Raw genomic sequence first — 23759 nt, 5'->3', positions numbered from 1 at the left:
CGTTCTTGAAAGCCTCCGAGTGAAATAGACGGAAATGAGGGTAAGGTTTAAAGAGGACGTTGCAATTGCAAAGACATTATATTGTATCGGAGTGCTCGCGTGCAGTTGGCACGTTGCTAAAAGCCTCCGACTGAAGTAAACTGAAAAGGCTTGAAGTTTAGACTGTTAAGAAAATAAGATAAACTAGGTTGTTGGAGCAATACGCTGACAGTGTGAACATGCACCCGAGGGGAGCCAGTGAAGGGCGAGCAAATTGCCGAGTAGGCAAACCTACATGAAACCAGCAAATGTACATTAACCAGCAGAGCGAAGGCTTAACAGAACGGCAGAAAAACATCTTAGAGGAAAAGAAAAGCCTGAGAATTATCAATGACAGATATATTTCTATCTACGAGTCATTGTGAACTTGCGAGACTGAAGGAACTGCCAAGGGGTAAGGACTACTGGTTGCGTGGCCTGTAACGGGTGGGTTGTGTGTCCCATTAACTGTGCCTAGACCAAGGAGGTTGCAGCACATCGAGAAGAAAGCTGCATCTTGGGGAAGGGAACTCCTGAGCTCTTTTAAAATATTTGTTTTTGTGAACCAGAACTTGAAGCTTGAGGAAGAACCCTGCGCTCCGTTAGAACATTGTGTTGGAACTTAATGCTTGAATCCTGGGGAAGGGGATCCCAAGCGTCTGGAGAACATTGTCCTTTGAAACTGTATCCTGAACTTGGGAAAGTGAGCTAGAGACTGCTCCAGACTTTTACTATGAACGCTATTTTTGAGTTAGAATATCCCTGCACTACATTACGGTATTAGATGTGAGGGCAAGCATAGGTTTTGACACAGACAGACGTTTGTGTTGGACTTTTGGAGATTGACGTTCCTTAGTTTCTTTAGGTAGGGCAATCCCCAAAATAGTAATAGGGCAAGTTAGGCGTTACACCCATCCTGATATTTTAATAAAGGTTTTGGAAACTATTACAAATTTGAATATATGCTTTGAGAAGCAATTAGCTCTGCAGCTTGGTGGTTGAGGGGATGTGCTACAGCATGTGCAACGATTTGAGACAGGTTTAGACAGTCCAGCCATGGACCAGAGAGCAGAGGCTCAGAACCCCTTTATTTCCAGTGACACTTTTTCGTTCCCTCTCCGCAAACAGTCACCCATTTTAATGACAGAACTACAGAATTGTAAACATTTGCTTTTTTATGGAAATGTGTAATGCATTTTGGGTTGGGTTCGGGCCATGGCATCTCTGCTCCCACTTGTACACTACACTTTTTTTACATTCTGATGGTGTCATGTACAGTACTGTATGGGGGTTGAAGCTTATGCACACTCTGAGGAGCAGTTAGCCGCGTGGCATGGTAGCAGAGGGGTTCTGTGCACTCACTTGATAGCTGAAGATAGTCCTATAAATTTGCTCGGGACGGTTTCAGTCCATCAAGGGATCAAAATGGCCATATTTGGTACCTCGTAATATCCAGTGCTATTAATTAGTTCTTTCTATGCAAATAGTTACACTTTTTAATTACTATAGAAGTAAAAATGTGCTTCTTCAGTGAAACATTAAATACGCTCTTGGGCTGCCTTTTAAACCATTTTCCCTTTGAATTTTGGGTAGGGGTTTTGTGTCATGGCAACTCTCTTACCGCTTGCATAGCATATTAAACTTCTGAATATTTTAACTGTGTCTCTTTAATAGAATAGGCGTTACCTTTCAGGCCACCTATGTTCATCGTCCTCCTGCAGAGTACACAATACTGGTCTTGGCATCTTGCCTGTCTTTGCATCTTTTCACATTTGAGATTTCCCTCTACTCAGGATGTACTAGGTTAGCAGGCCCTTAATAAAAACACCTATGGCCTCCTTACAAGTTTGGCGGTGACGCCGCCGAAACTACTGCCAAATTCCATTGCCGTTAGTAATTCTCAGTAGGACTCCATGGGGATTTTTGGCAGATTTACCACCTGCGGAATTACAGTGCATTAAAACTGTCCATTTCTGGTGGAAAAGTGGAGAATTTACCTTGAGCAACAAGCTGGAGGTGAATCCACCACGTTACCCACGAAAAGCGGAGGATTTACCGCGCAGTAATTCAGCTGGCAGTAAATCCGACAAAAATATAATTTGTCAGTGCCAGAAAAGTGGTGATAATGGCATTACAGCCATCTTTTTCCCTGCACCGCCAAACTTGTTATGAGGCCCGTAGAGTTAATGGATGTACATATGTTGGTATGAGTCAAACTGCAGTGTCTTAAGTGACTCGTCTACCCCGTGTCCTATCCTTAACCATTTTTTAGATGACCATACAGTTATTCATTGTGCATTGCAGCTAAGTTGTGACCCACTTCACTTCCAGTATGATGCTGTACCTGCCAGGCATATTATTGTCAGCCCAGAGATGTGCACCATGCTGAGGGAGTTTTATGGCCATGGGGTTTCCATTACAGAAATTCAGCACCGGGTCATCACTCTCGGGATTTCTCACATGATATGCCTTCTACTATCACATCAGTGGGAAAGTACACAGACGGAAGAGGAAGATTAAGCATCAGGACAAGTAGGTGTTATGCTGTCTACTTTCGCAAGTGGGTGTGCTGTGGTGGGTTCTACTGTAAACTGTAGACGGTGGGGGTGCCCACACATGAAAACCATCCATATTTACAGCACAAGAGTAGACACACAATTTGTGGTTCCTCCCTTTTTTCTCCCTCTGAAACATCACGCACAGCAGTGCAAGCCAATGGGCACATTTGCTTCTTCAAGTTTCCCTCTCAAAATATCAAAAAGTTTTGAGTGCTTCTGAACACCAACATTTGTGATGGAATCCCAGCATAGAGGATAAGGGCTAGGACTGGAGTGACCCTGGGAGCCGGGGACTGCCACCCCCGTTCCATGAAGCTGGACCCATAAGGGGAACACAAAGGATCGCCTACAGGCTCCCCATTCCATGTACTGCTTTGGCTTATTCCCCAAAATCCTGTCCACCAGGCACCAAGCAAAACAAGGCTATGACAAAATGTGAGTAATATAAAAGAAAGGTAATAAAAGCTCCAGCTGTCCACGGAGCCATGACCGCTGGCATTCACAAAATACATAGGAGCTCAATTTCATGAAACTGGTAATTTGGTGACAGGGACCCGTTACGTTTACACTTTAACGAAAGCGGGTGCTGTCACCAAATTTTGGTCATTTGCACTGTGGGGTGCAAATGTAAATGGAAAAAGGCAGCATAGTAGTGTGTACGCCACCTTTTGCCCTTCACATTTGCACTCCGCAATGCGAAGTGTGTAAATGCTACCTGGCATGCTTGCGCTTGCCATGCCGGTGCAAATGCTCGAGCATTCGAATAGCGGAGAAAAAGGAGGGGCGGAAATGCAAGTTCTCCACCTTACAAATGATTAAAAACGGAGGTTTACATTAATGGAAGAAGTAAAAGTCTTGTGCAAGACTTTTACGCTTTCCATTAACGTTATGCCTCCAGTGAGAAGGAGCCCCATAATGCCCATGAGAAAATGTGTGTGCTTCATTGGAAGTCAGACGTCTGTGACCGTCACTCACACAGTAATTGCTGGTCTTGCTCCCTCCCTCCCCCGCAAGCTCCCCTCCCGCCGCCATGAGCCATCAAATATCTCAGAAACTTTAATTGTTACCCGGTTACCAAACTAAGGAGAAGTTGACACTAAACAGGACGTGCTACCACTGCAGTCTCTGCTGTGAAAGCAAGATGGTGGATATAAGGCCAATGGCCATAGCTAGTGAAGCCCCAGCACAGTCCACCAGCCAACTAGCACCAGTTGCTGAAGCTGTAATGCCAGGGCACAGATATACATATAAAACAATATAAAAAGGAAAGTACCTTTCCAAATTGTGCAAATACATGTAAACAACATTCCTAATTCAGACAAACAGATCAAACCAAAACAAAAACAAACAAAACAAACTGCACTGTGAATTAAAACTGATCAATAAACATCGAATTAAACTCCGTTCCCCTCTTATTTGACACCTGCATCACCATGGACCACTTTTCATGTATCTTCCAAATCACCAAATGACGACACTCAATACTATACAGTAGCCTAGGGCCATCTCCCAGGGGGATTCCATTCAAGAACTTCACCAGTGCAAAAACCAACAAATGACTCTCGCCTATTACATGTTTTAACCACCAATCATCTGCATCTAATGTGGCGGCTGAGGAAAATATAGGGCCCAGAAATCGAGTTTGCCTGTCTGTCCAGCCCACACAGGTTATTATCAAATGCTTCAATGATTGTATCTCTTAAGGGACCCAGCAATATCTACAATGCGGCGTAACCCCCTTTAACTGTTTCCTGGCCACCACCAATGCCCTGGTCGGGTACAAATTCAAGCAAATTCTCACAAAGTCTCCTCGCACCTTTGGACAGGGAAAGATTTTCAAATATTTGGGTACCTGTTTTGCGTATTTGGTCTCCAAAACATAGGCCCTCATTACGACCTCGACGGTAGCCATGCCGCTATTGGCGGCATGGCTGCCGCCGAAATCGCGTCCGGGTCCACAGAATGAGGAATTACCGGGCCATTCCGAGTTCGGAAAGCCCGGTAATTCCTCCCTCCAAGGACCCGGACCCGGTCCTTCCCCATTCCCATTTCAGCCCCCCTAGGGCTGAATGGGAATGGGAGAGGGAGCAAACAACGGGCCGTTACGAGTTGGCCCGTTGTTTGCTCCCTCTTCCCCTCGCGGGACCCGGTAAGCACGCCTGGTTTGACCAGGTGTTACTTCCTGGGTCCCACGAGGGGACCTCGTAATGAAGCGGTACGGGGTAAACGACGCTGGCACCTTTTACGGCGCCGTTAACCCCGTACCGCCAGGGTCGTAATGAGGCCCATAGTCTTTCATGACACTGAGTTTATTTCTTTTAGTCCGTGTCAGTATCCAATCATGTTGGTTGAGTTTCTTTTTTTACCAAGGTAGGATTCGAGATTAAAATTGCCACTGAAGAGTCCAGATATGATAGACAATCAGTGCATTTGGTTTTCCATAGAGATAAATGATCTTGGTTGCTAGCACTTCCACTGTCTCACAAAATGGTCAATTGCAGAGTATATTGAGAGAGCAAGGATTTGAGAAAGAGTTGGACGGATTTCCATAGCGAAACGGAATACAAGGATAGTAGGCCCAATTCAAACCGAATGCAGACCATGGACATTCTCCTAGGGAGTCACAGAATTTGCTTAGAAAAGAGCCCTTCTAACAAATCCCAGATTTGCCAAGTCAGGTTCAGACCTGATTTCGCCCATACGCAAGTATTGGTATCACTTTTTGATTCTAAAATGTGATCAATGGAATAAAGGAGAACTTGCCAAATATGTGATATAATACCATGCCCTGGGCAGCTAGATTTTTAACCTTAGATCTTAAGGGGAATGCCCACAGAGTTTCTGCTACACTCTGGTTGAAACAGACGCCTAAATAAGTAATCAGGTTGACGCAATCAAGCAGATTGTTGGTTTGTTTGCCATTTGAATTCAATGGAGGCCTTCCCTCTACGCTCCCCTTAAATATCAGAATCTTTGATTTCTTTGCATTTTACTCTTTGGTCGTTTGCAAGCATATAGGAATAAAGTGCACCTAAGCACCTTTGAAGTCCTATAGGTGCCAGGTCAATCAGAAGAAGATCATCCGCATAAATCATCCACGGTATCGGGGTCCCATCATGAAGTTTAGGAGGGAAGCCACCTATCCCATTTAATGAGTTAGCTATATCGCAAATATGCTAATTAAAAAGAATGGGGCAAGGGCACAACCCTGCTTAAGGTCCCTATTAACCGTAATTGTTTTAGATAGCAGACCCTGTGAAGTCAGGCGAACCTGCATCGACGTGTCCAAATAAAGGGCTTCCATCGGTTCCAACAGATCCTCCGGGCATTTCCAGTCCTGCAACTTGCACCACAACCGTTGCCGGTTCATGCTGTAAAATGCTTTCTCCAGGTCAATGAAGGCCACATATAAATAAGGTTTAGCCTTCATCGCCTGGAGCTTTAGCAAATTGAACAGAAATAAATTCAATCCCGCCCCCTATGCCTCTAATGAAACCAGTTTGTCTGGGATCCTGGTGATTTGATTCTACCACCCACCTCGAGAGCCTCTTCAGTAACAAAGAAGCAAAGATTTAACCAAAACTGTTGAGGAAAGCTATCGGGCGATAATTGCCCGAGTCGCTTCTTTCACCATTCTTAAAAATTGGTACAATAATGGCCTTTTTCCATGAAGGAGGGATTCGTTTTCCTTTTAGTACTTTGGCAAAAACAGCATATGAGCAAATTCAGACCATTCCGCGAGTGCCTGCTTTAATGCAAAATTTGACAGTCCATTGGGCCCCGGTGCCCTAGAGGAGTAAAGTTTATCCATTGCCTCAAGGATTTCTGGTTTTCCTAGGTTCCAAGCCCACTCGCTGGGATTCCCAGTCTGTCTGGGAACAGAATCAATGGGCTTGTTCAACAGCAGTTGGTCAAAATGATCCAACCATTGTTTTTCATTTACCATGTCTACTTGCAGGGCCGCCTGCGATGTCCCCACTTTATTAATCCATTCCCATGCAAGTCTGGAGATTTTTTTTTGTTTAAGGTTCAACAACATGTTCCCCACGTCTGCCTGAATATGCTCTATTTTGAAGGTGTTCAACCAGTTTTTATATTGTTGTTGGCGCTTTCTTTTACTCTGCGCCCTCCTATTTAGAGGCATACTTTTTAGGGCTTTAAGATCTGCTCTGTATCTCTTACATTCAATGACTAATTTATCATTGAACCTATGCTTCTCAACAAACTCTGGTCTGGGTCCCTGCCCCTGAAGGTGCTCATATCTGGCCAATATAGGCACATAGTTGGGGGCACCCTTCCTTGATTCCAATCTAGAGTTTAGGAAGGAAGTGATCTCTATAACATCCTGTCGAAGGGGACGCAGTCGGTTCTGGCCATGGGTAACCTCAATACCCATGGCTTTGGTTTTACATGCTATTAGAAGTTGGTGAGCCCAGTAGATTTTAAGGAGGGCTTGATCGCTGGTCTCCATCTCTACCATTTCCAGGGATTCAATGTCATAATATATATTACGTGAGACAAAACAATACTCTAATATTGCCTTGTTTATTCCCGTATCCCAAGTAGCCTTAGATGGTCTATCTCCTGTTGCGTTGCTATTTAACATTAGTAAATCTGTAGAACCCATTCCATTCAACCATACCTTTGATCGTTGCTCGCGATTGACTTCCCACTTTCCCCCCTTGAAAATCAATCCCCTTCAAGGGGACACACCTGATGTTTAGGTCACCAACCAGAATGATAGGTGGGTGTTCCCACTCCACCCTTATCTCATCAATTACCTGCATCACAACATTCACAAATTATTCATACTCAATTATATCCGGGTTCCAATATAAATTTGTTTCGATAACACATTTTATTTGTTTTCATGAAATTAGCGCCATCCACAACATAAACAAGGAGGACACAAATAATACAATTAAATCAACAAACAAAGCAAAACAATCACAGTTCCAGTACCATCATTGAAAGTGATGCAGTATGACATGTCCATGGCATATGATCTTCACATATTAACTGTTATGTAGTTGTTATCGCTTTATTGTTTTATTGTGCATCTGCCCATTTCTGCCATATTTTCTGGGCCCTCCTGGGGCATGCTCTGGCAGTGTAGATGCGCTGTTCCATTGACATACAAATGTCCACATCTGTTACCCATTGCTCATATTGCGGGGTTACATTGGAGCCCCATAACTTTGCTATATTGCATTTGATTATTCTTGTGGTCGTCGGGAGGAGCAGTTTTTCATAGCGTGTGGTGTCTCCCTTCTCCATAACACCCAACAACATCAACTTAGGGTCTTTAGAGATGGCATACCCCAGGACTGCAGATAGTTTGTCACAGCACTGTTGCCAGTATACCTGGATCCGGGGGCATTCCCATAGTATATGAAAGAAGGAGCCCTCTTCCTGTAGGCATCGTAAGCAGTTGGGGTCTGTGGCCCTACTCCATCAATAGAGAGCCACTCTCGGGTAGTACACTTTATGTAACACTTTGAGGTGTATCAGTCTGAGCCTAGCAGAGATAGCCGAATCCCACGGAAACATTAAGATTGCAACCCAGTCTTCAGGCAGTATTGGACCAATATCCCCCTCCCATTTACCTTTCAGGTTGCAGAGTTCTGGTGTTGCAAAGGTGGTTGTGGCGTTATACATAACAGAGGTAATTTTGCTATTAATGCAGTCAAGAACAATATTTCTCACTATCAGTGTACATTCAGGCATGTCAGGAAGTAGCGGGAGATGTGCATGTATTGCGTGTTTTGGTTGGGTATAGCGATATCGCTCATTATTAGGAAGACCGAACCGAGTCGCCAGGTCTTCAAATGATGCCAGCTTCCCGTTTATGATCACATCCCCCACTTTGGTTATCCCAAGTGTTTCCCAATTCGGCCAGGACAGAAGTTTACTCAGTTTGGGGAGATTTCTATTTCCCACAGTGCTTGCACTGGGGTAACCTTCTTGTCCCAACCAATAGATTTATGGGATTCTCTCCAAATCAGTGCAGTGTGTATTGTCATGGTGCATGGGAGTGGAGGTTTGAGTGTCTGATAGAGGCTTCCCAATGGGGACGACTCGTGCATCGCGGCTATTGCTGCTTTAACATGAGGTAGGTCTCTGCCCTCATGTAGTATGTCGTTGACCACTGTCATTTGACTAGCCCAGTAGTAAGCCTGCAGGTGTGGTAGCCCAATGCCGCCCTCCCAAATCGAGCGTTGAAGTGTCTGCAGCACTATTCGCGGGTGCCCTGCGTCCCATAGAAGTTGTCTAAGAGTGGGGTCCATTTTGTGAAATTCAAGGGCTGATACATGGAGCGAGGCATTTTGCAAAATGTATAAATATCGAGGCAGATCCCTCATCTTAAACATCGCTGCTCTCCCCAGTAGAGTCAGTGGAAGCAGAGCCCAGTGGCGCACATCTTCTATGAATCTGTCCGTTATCGGATGCAGGTTCCTGTTCACATATTCTGTAAGGTTAGTCGTGATCTGGATGCCCAGGTAACGGAAATGGCCTATTTGACAGGGTATGGGCAGTCATCTGGGATGGCATCACCTGCACCTTTAACTGGGAAGAGTATAGATTTGGACCAGTTTACCTTTAGACCACTGAACGGTCCATATTGTTTCAGTAGGTTCGTAACCACAGGACAAGAGACAGTTGGGTTCCCTAAGTATATCAGGAGGTCGTCAGCATATAAGGAAACTATCTTCCCGGCCCACCCGCCAACTGAAGCCCATCCATGACGGCGTGTCTCTTAGTAATATAGCTAGTTGTTCAATTATTATTGCAAAGAGCATTGCCCATAGGGGGCAGCCTCGTCTTGTTATCTTACCCAGTTGGAAGGCTCTCGAGGGCCAACCATTCACCTTTACCTCTGTCTCTGGAGAGCTGTATAGGAGTTGTACCCAGACAATGAATTTTTCCCCAAATCCCATTTGATGCATAATTCCCCATTGGCCGTCCCAGAAGGCAGAATCAAAGGCTTTTTCAAAGTCAATCGCTAGGAGGGCGAGAGATTCTTGAAGGGTGTGGGCCCTTTCTAGTGCTAGGTGAAGTCTGCAGAGGTTCGTGCGTGTGGACCTCTGCAGCATTAATCCGCATTGGTCCGGGTGTATTAGCGAGGCTATCACTTTTTGTAATCTGTTCGCTAGCACTTTTGCCAGGATTTTGGTCTCGCTGTTGATTAGGGAAATCGGCCTGTATGAGCTGCATCTTTCTGGGGGTTTTTCTGCTTTGGGAATCACGATTATGTTAGATTTCCTCAGGTCAGGTGGTAAGATCCCTTGCTCCTTGCAGTGTATGAACATTCTAAGTAGGTGTGGGGCTATCTCGTTCCCTACCAGCCTTTTCCATATGTCGACAGGGAAGCCATTCGGCCCCAGTGTTTTCCCTGACTGTAGTTGCGAAATGGCTACAACCACTTCATCTTCTGTTATGTCCTTTTCAAGGAGGGCTGATTGTGTGGTGCTTAACTGAGGGAGTGTGATCCCCTCAAGCAGCGTCGTCACCCCAGGATCTACTGGGGGTTTATAAAGTTCTGCATTATAGGATGCAAGCCCATCCGCAATGTCGCAATCAGTTTGTAATAGTTCTGAGCTATCTGTTTTGATTTCCCTGACCTGACGGTGGCCATCATCTCTTCGTTCTAGCCATGCCAATAGTTTGCTAGCTTTGTCACCCATCTCATACAGATTGGTGTGCATCGCTCTATATGCCTGTTTGGCGTTATCTAGGGCTAAGTTGCGATGGCGTTCCTGGGCTAGCAGGAGGGGTCGATGTGTATCAGGTGGTTCAGATATAAATTAACAAATGCAATCACTGAGAACTTGTTTCCCACACCAAAAGACCATTTAACTGTTAAGGCCTGCACCCAGGGATTGGGCATAATGTGCCTCACTATTTCCAAAGATAGAGATTTTTTAATGAGGATCATCAATCCCGAAAAAGGTCTCCCCTTAGCTCCCTTTTGGGCATGATTTAAAAATACTGTATAGTTATCAGCCAAGGGAGGTTCACATAGCCAGGTTTCTTGAAGAGTAGTTTATGAAAGGGAGACCAATCCATGAGTGTCTCATTCATTAAGTGAAGAAAGCCCCTAGTATTCCAGGATCCCATCAGAACAGAGTGCATTTCATGACCCCCCTTAACCTAATGTTTATTTGAGGTAGTCAAATCCGAGTGGATCCATGACCAGTCTTCGTCTTCTGCTGATATCACGAGATGAGCGTTATCATATTCTACTCTTTGAGCTTCATTGGGCATCCGGGAGAAGGTAATTTTCAATGGTCGATCAAATTTAATTTGCATCTGAACTGGCTTGATCGAGGTCTATGAGGGATCCCTGTATCCGGTTTTCCCGAGAGCCTAGACGATGGTAACACCGGTGAGTGTTTGCTACATCCTCCAAAAGTAACCTTCGATTTTGACTGTCAGATTTTCCTATTTTTTTGTTTATGAATTTCAACTTGCGTGAGCTCAAAGTTCAGTGACCAAAATAAGGGGGCTGCACTCCATATCCTTTCCCAAATGGATTGCGCTCTCACATGCAATCTTACGTAATCAAATCTCGACCCTTCAGTGAATTCCAAAACCAGAAGGTCTCTAGATTTTATAGATCACGGATCGGGAACATGATGCAGTAAGATCATTACATTAGATCTATTTAATATTAGACAATCATTCATATGATCAAGATTCTCCACTGGAATAGAAGGGGCTCCAGTTGATGTCTGCCACTACAAGGCCCGGATTTCTCCCTCGAGGCCTGCTGGCTGAAGCTGGTATGAAAGGAGGGCTATTATCCGAGATCTTGCTCTTTTCCACCAATTGGCGATGCTCTGCTAACGTCAAGTAGTGCTCCTCCTCTGAATGAACCAAAACTGCCTGCTTGGGCTTGAGAATAGCGCGACAGGTGAAGGGCACAGATTTGCTGGTCACGTTTGCATGCTGACTCTCCGCCTGAGCCCCTTTAATGGCCAGCGTTTCTTCTGTTGATTCAACAGAATAAGTGGAATACTCCATCGAGGCCATCGAGTGGCTATGAGTGAGATCCAAAAGGCTGACAGGCTCATCCGCCTGTATAGGCAAGGGCGCATTACTACTGTGCACATTATCGGAGAGAAGTGGGACAATGGCCTCCTTTCTCACCTCCTTGCTCATCGTGCAATTAGAGCACACCATAGATTGTGGTCCTTTCATAATTGTGTATGAAGGCTCTGGAGACATTCTTTTGGGCTTCTTTTTTTAGGTGGATTATTAAGTTTCTTCTGCTGATTTATAAGAGCTGGTCTGTTGGTCTTCTGCTTTTCCCAAGAATTGAAAAGTTGGAATCACACTTGTCCGTCATCTGGGGCGTGGACATCAATGCCTTCTCGGGTAGGGGGGTTTAATCGAGCCTTGCTGCTCTTCTACCACTGTATCCATCAGGATGATATCCTGTGTAGAGGTGGCTGTCAAGAAAGCAATAATCTTGTTCCTCTGTTTCCGTCCAGGCTCTTCCAACCGCTCACTAGATGATTAATCTAATACAGCGATGGGCTGGTTAATAGGGAGCAGAGTAGCCAGAGACTGAATACAATTCTCACTTTCTAATGAGCTTTTCGCCTGTGGTTGGGCAGGCTGTTGGGGGCGAGATCCCTTTGGGCTCATCCATGGTATTCTGGCCCGCTCACAAAAATGGTCAGGAGCGCCTGTCTCTCTAGTGTTCAGCAAGCTTTAAATCAATTTTTTGAGAATCCAGAATTGATTCCATCATTGCTCGTCTGGTCTCCGCTAGCCATGTCACAGTCTGTTTTGCAACTTGATGGACTGTTCTACTGTTAGGGGTCATTATAGGGTCATTTGCTTGGAAAGATCAAATGTAAGAGTTTCCTTCCTGGGCACAGAGTTTGTCAGTGCCATGCCCACGCTATACGGAGATCCCCGCTCCACGCCCTTCATCTTGTCATCTGTCACGTCACGCCTTGATGCCGATAGCTGGGACACTGAAGCCGTAAATAAAGGTGTAGAAGTGGGCCTCACTTAATGTAAATCACCACGAACCGGAGGAGGTAGCGGTGCAGTAGGGACCCCCTTCATCAAGGGCATGAATCAGGGAATGGGAGGAGAAGCCGTAACAGATTCGCTGCAAAGGGTTACAGGCGGGTGGAAACTCTCACCTTGCACATGTGTCTGGAGTCTCGTTCTTCCTCGCAGCATATCTCCCTCCGAATCCATTGGGTCCCATTCACGAAGTTCCTTGCAGCAGCTGATGGTCAGCGCGGCGTACCCTGCCGTAAACTGTGTTAACTGTGGCTCCGCTGACTCCGCTGCGCTCCATGCTTCCTTAGGGGTTTTAACCCCTCCTCCTCCCCAGGGCAGCAATAGACAGCAAGGACAGACTGTCTTGGAAGCAATTCACCGGCATTAGTTGCGCACACACAGAACACAGTCAACTGTGACTCAGTGAGAGGGATAGTGTGCAGCAGTTAGGCAAAAAGGGAATATGGGACGCATGGACAGCAGAGGCAAAGGAGGGAGAAGTGAGAATGGAGGTTAAGGAGGGAGAAGAGAGCAATGTGAAAGGAGCAGAGGTAAACATGTAGGGTAGGTGAAGAAGGAGATGTGACAGTGGAGGTGAAGGGAGAGACGCGAGAGGATGGATGGAGGGAGAAGAGAGAGTAGAGACATTGGTATGGGGGAATGAGAGCAGAGGTGAAAGAGGGAGAAGAAAGAGCAGGCGGGAAGGAGGGAGAGGAGAGTATGGAGACATTGTTTGACAGGGGGTGGTATCAGCATTTGCAGTCATTGGACAAGATGGGAGTAAAGTACTGACCCCCTCCCTTCTCTCCCCACACTCCCCTTCCCTAGCTTTGAGACAAAGGTGTCTCTGGCTTGCACCCAGGAAGCCTCCTGTCCTAGGTCGGGAGGGGTCCCAGGTCCCCCTTAACCCGAGTCAGGCCCGTGACCCAGTCTCAAAGGCCAGTGCACAGACAGAGGTAGACTATGGGCCACCTCACAGAGAGAAGGACCTGGTTGGGATTCCAAGCAAGAGTAGAAATCATGAATAGAGGAGCTGGCAGGGACCATACAGTGACACAGACAACCTGAAGCATGTCAGGGGTGATATATGCCTGAAAAAAAGTGGCAGAGAATTCCGACTCTATATCCCTTGGATACAGGAAGGCTACACCAGAAAGACAGGATTGGAGGTTCAGGCTAGGGTATGTTACAAATGGAACAAGGATAAAGAAAAAGCCTGCACAAATCGGTCTCTCCACGGTTCTTTGATGTAGGATTTTCTCAGATGGATACATCAAGCCATGCTCAGACTAGCGTTTGTGTGGGCCAGTTTTTTAGGTCTCAGTGGGCCACTTTTTTTAGCCAGTTTGGGCCAATTTTATGAGTTACTTTACTAAGCAGCTAATAGTTTGACCAGTGTTGCTGAGGAAATATTGTCTAAAATGCATAATTTACATCACGTTTTATCAAAAACTCCCCCTTGGGTACCATGGAGATATTGTCACAAAAGGAATGAATAGCCATTTGAAAACTGTGGGCCACTTTTTCATTGGTGCCCGAGACAATTCTATGGACCAGTCCGACCCTGCATCAAGCTAAACTTTAGAATGCAAGAACATATACAGAGATGTTGGCTTTAATTTTATTAGGATTCTGCTTCTCTAAGGGTTGTTCACATTAACCCCAGTGTTGTTTCTGGGTGGTCTAATGTCACAGCCGCCCTGAGGTTGGTATCGCAAAAAGAAAAAGGTCAAAGCAAAAGTCCTCCCATTCATGCATGGGTCCGGCTAGACTAGGAACTCTTTCCGATGATGTCTACCATTTTCTCCTGAAATCTCTCGAAATTCTCCTGATGTCCTCTACCACTCTTTCTGACATTTTTCACTCTCCTCTATCCTGATCACCACTAGCTTTGTTCCTTCCACCTGTTCCAACATTCTGTGCTCCCTTGTGCCCCTCCAGCTTACTGAAAACGCTCTCCTACTCAGACTCTAAACACCCACAGGGTTCTGAATCCCCTTTCCTTTGGTGGGCCGCTAATGCGCCAGATAACAAGGGTAATGCTTTTACATGCATGGAAATGGGACTGGGGCCTTTGAATTTGCTGAGCATGACTACCCACTTGCATGGTGTTCCATGGATTTCCACACTACAGATATATGGCACAATGTATTAAAACATGGAGTTCCCACCTGGGCTTTTAACTCTCTGGGAGTCATGGTGCAGAGGTGCTTGCTTGGGACTCTGCAGCTCTTCACTATTTTTGTTCTAAAGCTGCTTGGTGGACTGGATGCCTTCTCCAAATGCTGGGCCCTTGGGAGGTGCCAATGAGCATAAGTTTGCTCTCACTTGCAGCTTCTTTTCTCATACAACTTAGGCCTCTTATTTTTACAATAAGGTATATGTTTGGTAAGAAAGAATATTGATCATTTCTGACAAACATGTTCCCGGAGAGGGAATGTACTGATTCTCTATGGGTGCTCACAAGTGTGTCTAAAAAGGAACAGTACCCAGCTGCTGGGGCAAAAAGACAGGTTCCTTCAGCTTCACCAGAAGAATGTGGGGTTTGCCAAGGGTTTCTACCCATCCTGCCCCTGTGTCAGGCATCACCCACCCACCTGGTATTACATGGCCACCTTGGCAACCCCACCATCCACAAGCATGGTCAAGTAGGGAGGGATCCATAAGAAGTGGCTGTGAGCAAGCAATCAGTTCGACCTCAAGAGTACAAGACTTACCGTACAGATAAGCAGATAAGGGGGCAGGGGGGTTAATTCTATCCAGAATGTCGCAGGAGGAGCGACCATGCATTAGAAACCCCCAGAGGACGAGGGGGGATCCACACACCTTCCCAATGAGAAGAACATCAGACTCCTTAGGACATGAGGGGTCCAACCACTGCTGGAGACCATCTCACCATCCCAGGAAGAAATGCATCCGAAGCACAAGTGGTGACCAGTTTCACTGACAACCGACTCCACCAAGGAAAGAAGTGCGCAGGAATGCCATAGCTCCTTGAGGCATGACTTTGTGGATACTGGCCTGGGAAATCAATCACCCAGGAACCTTGGACTCGTGGCCATTAGTTTATCTAGAGCAGTTGATACATGCGATTGTTTCACCTATGTGGAAACCATTTTTGAGTGGAGAAAGACCCATCCTCTGAGTATAGAGACAACCCTAGATCCTATAGGAACTCAACCAGCACATTCCTGAGACCCAAGGGAAAAAAGGAGGTAGAAATGATAAAGCTAAAACCCTGCCACCAAGTCAGGGATTCCAGAAATGAAAAAGTCCATTGATATCACGTGAGCGTCGCCAGATGTAGCAGCTTGGTACCCTTGGCTCGGTCAGGCATGGGTCACAAGAGCAGTGGCATTGGAAGAAAGCAAAACACAGCTCCGAGAGCCAGCTTTCTGTCTTGGAATAGAGGTGGGGCAGTCTCATAAGCACAGGAGAGCATCCGTGGCAAGAGCTGTGTGTGTTTTGAACTGTTAAAATATGGAAAGGTTTGGTAAAAACAGTTTGATAAGGCAGTGCTATTGCCACATGCTTATGCAGCTAAAACAACGTGGTTGGTGTAAAAAATATTAAGGTATTTGGTTGCTTGAAACCTTTTCTTTATCATGAATGGGTTGTTCAGGAATGTTTTATCAGGAATGACCTACCCCAACTACATAAGAACGTGTGAGCTTAATCTCCAAGATCACACATACAAGTCATCTTTGAAATGCTCAGTACTAACATTCGTATATGCAACCTGTGGCTCTCCAGATGCTCTGGACTATGACCCCCCATGACCTCCTCGCCATTGACTATGCTGGTTAGGGGCGATGGGAGTTGTAGTTCAAAACATCGGGAGTGCAAAAGGTTGCTGACCCATGACTTCTAGCATAGTGCTACGTCTCATTTATGCAAAGGAGGGCATAGGTTTTCCTGGCGTATTTCAAAAGGGAATTTACAAAGATCTTCAATGTCAAGCTTTTAAAAATCCTCGCCTTTATGTTAAAGATGAAAGGCTTGTATTAGGGGTAGAGTTCTTGACTGAATGAGTCACTAAGCTCTTGCTACTACATACATGCCAACAAACTCCATGTCAATTCGAGTGCTGCTCACCTATTCCTGTTTTTTCTTGCCATTATGTGAACTCATAAATGGGAAAAGCATATCTACACTTATTTGAATTTAAAGAAAAAAACGCAACTGAATGATAATCTCCTAAATGACAGGGGGAATGTTGGTCTACATGCTAGGGATAGAAATTGTAAATTTTAGACCCAGTTTGTAGTGCACAAGGCCTTGTCGCAATACCGTAAACTCACTGTTAAAGGGTTCCAGAACAGGCAACTTCCCATGTACTTACTGTACCATTATAATGTGCAGAGGTATCTTTAATCTTGCAGTTTAACTAGTACGTTGCATTTGCAATGTTTTCCTCCATTCTATAAGCCAAACAAACATGTTCCCTTTTGTCGGTGAATTGCATGGTGGTGACTAAATGGAGTTTAAGGGACCCTAGGAGGTAAGAGTGATGTCAGGGAAAGATAGGTCGTGATGGTGGCACCTACACATGAAAGGCTGTACCTTACATATGATGACTATATCATTCATATGAGGCACTGACTGTCATTAGATGCCATTAATGGGAATTTGAGGCTGCACTTGGCATATGATGATAGCAGCACCTGAACATATAATGGTGTTACTTTCATACAGTGACTGTGACGAGTATACAAAGCACTAACTAGCATTATAATGCAATATTACAGCATTTACGGCTGCACTTAACATGGATGTAATGCAGCACCTGGACATGTGTTGCTGTTACCTACTTATGTCTCTTACGGTCATAGAAGGCTGTATCTGGCATAGAATGGGATTGCTTCAACATCCGACATTGCACTTGACCTATGATGGCCGCACTTGGAGATGAGCTACTGTTTCTTGGCTATGGTGACTGTGCCAAGAAAACGAGGCATTAACTGACATGAAATGGATGCCCTTGGTCACTTACGACTGCACTTAGCATATCATGGTATCACCTGGACATATGAGGCATATTGAGACTACACCAAGCATGTGGGGCTATAACCGACTTTACACGAAGGTACACACATATAAGAGAAAATACTCAGTATAGTTTGGCAGCACTGGGATATGTGGTGCTCGGTTTAGAATAGTATGCCTATACATTATGTATGAGTCTAGAATAGAAATAAGATGGCAGTAACTGACAATGTATGGCTGTGATAACATATGAAGGCATTGCCGCAGACTTGTTTATGCTGCTGTAGCCCTGGCATATAATGCCCCGTCAATGGCATATCAAGGAAGCCATCTATTCTGAATATGGTTGGTAATTAAAAAGTCTTGTCGGCTTTCGTAGGTGTGTTATTTTATCACTCACAATTTTATTCGTATGTTTTGCATCCAATATGTTATTTATGTTATTTTCTACGAAATAACAACCCCAATACACAGGCTAAGTTTATAAGGCTAAAGCTAGGTCATCCACGGTTAATAGTTCCCTTGAAGTAGTGTCTGAGGCCTGATGTGCAGTAGTAATCAATGGCAGTCGATCTAGACACTACTCCGCAACCACAATCAGGGATGATCTCTGCAATCCAACCCCATACAAGATCCCCTCTCTGCTGCAATCCTGGTCTTTGATTACTACTAGGACAGGCTACACCATCCAAAGACCTCTACTTTGGACCACCCCAGAGGGGTTTCATCCAATGCGAGTTCCCTTTCATCCCGCTATGCAGTACTTTATGACTACCCTCCACGTGTAGATACCGGAGCCCATTTAAGGCCTGTTTGTGGAAAATAATCTTTCCATCTGTTTAGAGATGCTAACATTCCCTCCACCTTTGTGTACATGCTCACCGCGGGAGAGCCAGCCAGCGCAGGAACTACTGTTGGTGAGGTCTGATATGCCAGAGGTCTGGGGGTAACTACAAGCTTACCCGTTCAGCTCCCAATGGCCCAACAACCCTTCCCCAGAACAAACGGAGGACTCAGGCAAGGGCAAGTTAGAACTGTTGTTTATTACAAAAACCGACAGGAATCATACATGACATTCAGAAAATCTCTGCAGTCATCATTTCCAAAGTAATGTCAGCCTTTTTTGATACAGAATTGCGTCACAATCTGGGCCCTCCTCAAAAAACCTATCACATGTACTCATTGGGTGCTCGGAGTGGCAGACACTATGGATTGCCCTTATACATCCTACCCAATTGACCCTTCCATGTCAGGTGGCTAGCCTGCCCCATCCCCATGAAACTATCTATTACATTGTTGCAGGGTCACAGGATTACCATTGATCTTTGTCCCCTGCCATCAACCCCTGGATTTCTGTCCCCTGATTGGCTGGAACTGGTTTCCTCAGGCCTGGGACCCAGTTCGGTTCTCAGCCCTTTGTGCATCTCTTCAAGATGATGTGAATGACTGTGTGCCCAATGTATCTGTTAGCAGTTCCATTTGTTCCTGTGAGAGTGCTCTCCATGTTGCAATGTTGTCTTTTTGTTTTGGGTTTATTACAAACTTTTTAAAAACACATTTAGACCCATGTTGCAACGTTGTTAACTTGTTCATGTTTCACTTCATGCTGGGTTGCTGAGAACTGTTTGTCTTCCCACTGTGGGTGAATACCCATTGTCTAGCTCGGCTTCATCACGTGGTTGAGGACCACGAAATCGAGCTCTTCTGGTCTGCAATTATAAGGATTTATTCTGTTTTTCTGCAGATGGTCCCTTATCGTGTTTAGATTTGGAATGTGCTGCTTGTCTCTGTTCCTGCATCGGCAGCCTGGTTCTGCTTCCCTCGTCTCTTGTCCTGCAGTTTAAGGCCTTATGTGATTTTCATTATACTTATTCTATGATTTCTGCACCCTTATATAGTGCTATCTTTCCTATAGGTTAGTCCTAATTGGTCCTGCCAGGCTCCTTATATGATCCTGTAGTTCCATAGGGTTAGTTGCCATATGCATCTGCAAGCTTACTCTGCATCTCTTTGTTGCCTTGCGTTCAGCATTTCTGCACTTAGCTAATGAGAAAAATAATAAAAGCTTCGACAGTATGTATATGTATCCATCCTCTATCTACAGAACTGTGTAAGCATGTTCTTCATGTATACGAGTGTGTAAAGCTGTGCATGGTTGCAGGTGTACTTCATGACTAACGTGGCTATGTTGTAGTGTAACTAATGACGTCACACAGTGGTTTCTCTGCATCTAGTCAATGTCATCCATCATGGCATTTGGGTCTATGACCACTGTTGAAGCACCTGTATACATAAAGACATTCACTTGATAAGGTTTGACTGGCTGTCTGAGAGAGTACTTCTCTGCACACGTGTCAGTCACTGGCGCTCCTGGGGGCTGTCCGAATAGTGAGTGACTTCGTGCATTCTTGACTCTTTGGGCCGTTATGTTCATGGGGATTACGGGGGCATTCCTGTGACCCTCTCTTCACTACACTAATCAACAAAACATTGCCTGCTTCAACCAAAAAACAGACTGTCCAACATTTACATCCATAGAGGTGGGCACGGGACTGGGGGCCATCTATGAATAAACTCCCGTATTTTTAAGCACCTTCATTACCCCAGCACTGTGCCTTAACATCACATCATATCGGCACAACAATAACTAAGCCAGGCTGGGCTAAACCACACACTGCCTTTATGTTTCCCCCTGTAACCATAATTAACATTGACTGGGTCCATGAAACAATATGTTATACAGATTAAGTCTGGCCAGATCTCCATCACAACAGCTTGAATGCCCACCACCACCACCTTAACTTCAGAAGAAGGGTCACTTAGTACATACCTAGGCCATGAAGTATCCATTCGAGGACAGGGATTGATGGCCGGCTGGCAAACTCCAAGGCAGACTGCACCAAAGCCTCCTTCACCACCTGGTAACTGTTGAGGAGAATGATGGGGGTGCGGCCCAAAAAGATGGTGCTCATGTCGCCATATTTTTTTTGCATCTTAGAAGAGAGAGAATCCCAAAGGTTTCATTGAGAAAAGTAGCAAATACAAATAATCCAAATTCCTATATACAGAAAGATTTCCTGGTATTCAAAATGCATGCTCTCATGATGCACCTGAATGGTACTCATTGGCTGGGTCAGACCCACTGTTAAGACAATGATCCGGTTACACACAAATTTAGCGGGTGCAAAACCCACAGAGCAATGTTATTGGTTTCAGAGAACCCCACCATGGCAAACATCTTTCCCCACCACGCCCGCCCATTCCTTTTGAGAAGGGGTACTTGGAGGGACAGCCCGGTTAGCGGGAGGACTCTGGGCTTAATGCATTATGAAACAGGGGGGGGGGGGCCCTGCCACATATATTTCCACACTCACATTAATTAATGTAAATTTTTTGAGTTTTTCGGCCAATTATTTGGTGGGAGCTTTCATTAAATAGCCCATTCGCAACCTTAACAAAGTTGACTGTATATCTGCTGGTATCATCATACAAATACAATAGCAATTTTGTAGATCAGGTTTACAGAGCATTTATTATTTAGCTTGTAAACTATTTTTTCAAACAATTATTTCATCATTTTGATTCCTTTTGTCATTATTCACACAACACATACAATAGTGCAAAAACATATACAAAAAGGTTACCATACAAAAGAAACTAAAACATTGCTGTGTTTACAGCACAGCAATTAGTGTGCAGTGCTGTCATGAACCTGTGGGACAGCATGTATGTTCCAATATCACACATATAGGTACCATTGTAATGGAAACAAGAATTTGCATACAAAAATGACGGCACTGCAATGAAGCAAGGTCATACAAATAACATTGCATGTTGCGCTCGCAACCTAAATTTACCATAACAGCCAAGGAGGAGAGTTAAGCAACACATTCCTTATCCTTCTGAATACCAAGTGCCTATATGGTCGATTTTAATGCTAGATTTACATATGGATTGGGGTATTAATGGACTGCTATTAAAACAGTTCTGAATTACAAAATCCACAACCCACTAAAGGTGATGTTTTCAAATCCCACTTATTTGTTCAGGCATCAGTGCTCCTAAATGTGCAGCTGGCATAACCTAAGAGTGAATCCCCTTACGTACCACCCACCCAATTGCCCAGATTAAATCTGGCCATCTTTAGATTCACCAGAATAGGAATTAGGCTGGGCATATCACCTTTACAGGGGATGATTTAGAAACCCCCAAAACCCTTTCCAAAGGAAGCTCTCCAGTTTTTATTACAAATCTAACCTATCACGGTTTAGCTGATACATGGCAACACCCTTGATTGGGTTGCAGCCAGCAATGTGCACCTACAACTTCTTGGTATTAAACCTTGTGTCTGGTGAGACCATTACACAATGACCTTCGAGTTACTTCTCCCTAAAAAGGAATCTTAGAAATCTAATAAACTGCAAACAGTCACTAGTAGGAATTTTAATAAACTTACACCTGATGAGTTACAGAAATACATAAACAAATTGATGACTTCTACATCAGATCATGACCCACCTACTATACTAGCACCTAAGTATGCTCAAAGTACTTGCGAATTACTTGATGAAAGTGCATCTCTGAAAGAGAAAAAAGTCAGGGAGAGAGAATATAGCCAAAAATGGTGCACACCGCATCTGGTCGTGGATTAAAGGTCAATCCCTAGGGAAAAAAACAGAAATTGAAGGTTTTAGAGAAAAGCTACCGGACAGAAATCTTGCAGGAAAAAAGGGTCTTTTTAACTCCCAAATTTCCAATTCTGCCAATGACACCAAGAAATTATTTGAGATTGTTAAATCGTTGGAAAAAGTAAAAGCCCAAATAAAACACATTATTCTGAATAATGTGGATTGTGAAGCAGTACAAAAAGCTTTTTCAGATAAAGTGTATAAAGCGCAACGCATGATTGCCAATGCAAAAGAGACCAATAGTAATTTTATTGCTCAGGGTTCTACCTCTCAATCTCAATCCTATGTTAATCCCCCTTTCTCATTTCAGACTATTACAATGGACTCTCTTATTAAAATTTGCAAGGAAATGTGCCCTACTACTTTTCAGATGGACATTCTCCCCTCAAAAATTGTTTTACAATATTTAGATATTTTTCTGACTCATTTTACAAATGCCTCTTTTTTTAGATAATGATGTGCCTGACCTCTTGAAAAGTGTCACAGTTACCCCTCTACTTAAAAATGCAAATCTAGACCCCACAGTATACTCCAACTACAGACCTATCACCAGTGTCCAATTTCTGCTGAAGGTAGTTGATAAGGTGGCGGCTATTCAGCTCCAACAGTATTTCGAGAAATCAAGCATTCTACACCAGCGACAGTCCAGTTTTAGGACTGCACATGGGACAGAGACTGCTATACTCGATTTACAAACAGCAATGCTAGATATTATGGATGATAGTGGATCAGGGCTGATGCTTTTAGATCTTTCAGCGACCTTTGATCTTGTAGACCACTACAAACTTCTAACATGCATTCAGGAAATTGGAAATAGTTCTACCAATACTGTTGAATGGCTTTGGATATTTCTAAGTAATAGAAAGTCCAAGATTTTCTGGGGAAATGCCTCATCTAATTCAGAGCCTGTTATATGTGGAGTTCCGCAGGGAGCCTGTCTGTCCCCTACCCTTTTTAATGTCTTCTGTCGATCATTGTGTGATCTATTGGACACTATGGGATTGTATTTCACCAATTACGCAGATGACACTAAGCTTCTTTTTAGACTGAGTGGAGAATATGCAAAGGACACAGATCTTATCACGTCTGTATATGAGAAAATGTGTATCTGGATGATGAAAAATGGCCTCTGCCTTAATAGTCAGAAGACTGAACCCCTGGTTTTTGGCTCTGACAAAGCAAGAGAAAAATAGGAGTGGATTACGAAAAGCTATGTATTGACCAACATCTAATAAATACAGTCAATAAAGTAAAAATTCTTGGGGCTACCATTGAGGCATCGCTTAATGCAGATGCTCAAGTTGGAAGTGTGACAAAAACATACAATACTATCTCGGGCTATTATGCCTGATAAAACCCTTTGCTTCAGTAACAAATTGTGCTACTCTAGTTAGAGCTTTAGTCATGTCAAGATTAGACTATTGCAACGCATTATTAGGCGGAGCGAGCAAACATATAAAAAGATTGCAGATTCTGCGAAATGATG

The 23759-nt window shown here is 44.4% G+C and overlaps 1 protein-coding gene across 1 annotated transcript in view; it reads right to left on the bottom strand.

Annotated features, from left to right (window-relative positions):
• LOC138512403 (cytochrome P450 2B4-like) overlaps positions 1 to 23759 on the bottom strand; it is a 176784-nt gene that overhangs the window by 135916 nt on the left and 17109 nt on the right. Inside the window, exon 2 of the mRNA XM_069627680.1 lies at positions 20416 to 20578. Within this exon, the coding sequence (XP_069483781.1) occupies positions 20416 to 20578 (163 nt within the window). The remainder of the gene's footprint in view (positions 1 to 20415; positions 20579 to 23759) is intronic.

This window comes from Ambystoma mexicanum, chromosome 1p (genome assembly GCF_040938575.1).
Source record: "Ambystoma mexicanum isolate Mex_15411 chromosome 1p, UKY_AmexF1_1, whole genome shotgun sequence".
NCBI classification, from domain to species: Eukaryota; Metazoa; Chordata; class Amphibia; order Caudata; family Ambystomatidae; genus Ambystoma; species Ambystoma mexicanum.
This window is presented reverse-complemented; position numbering and strand designations above follow the sequence as displayed.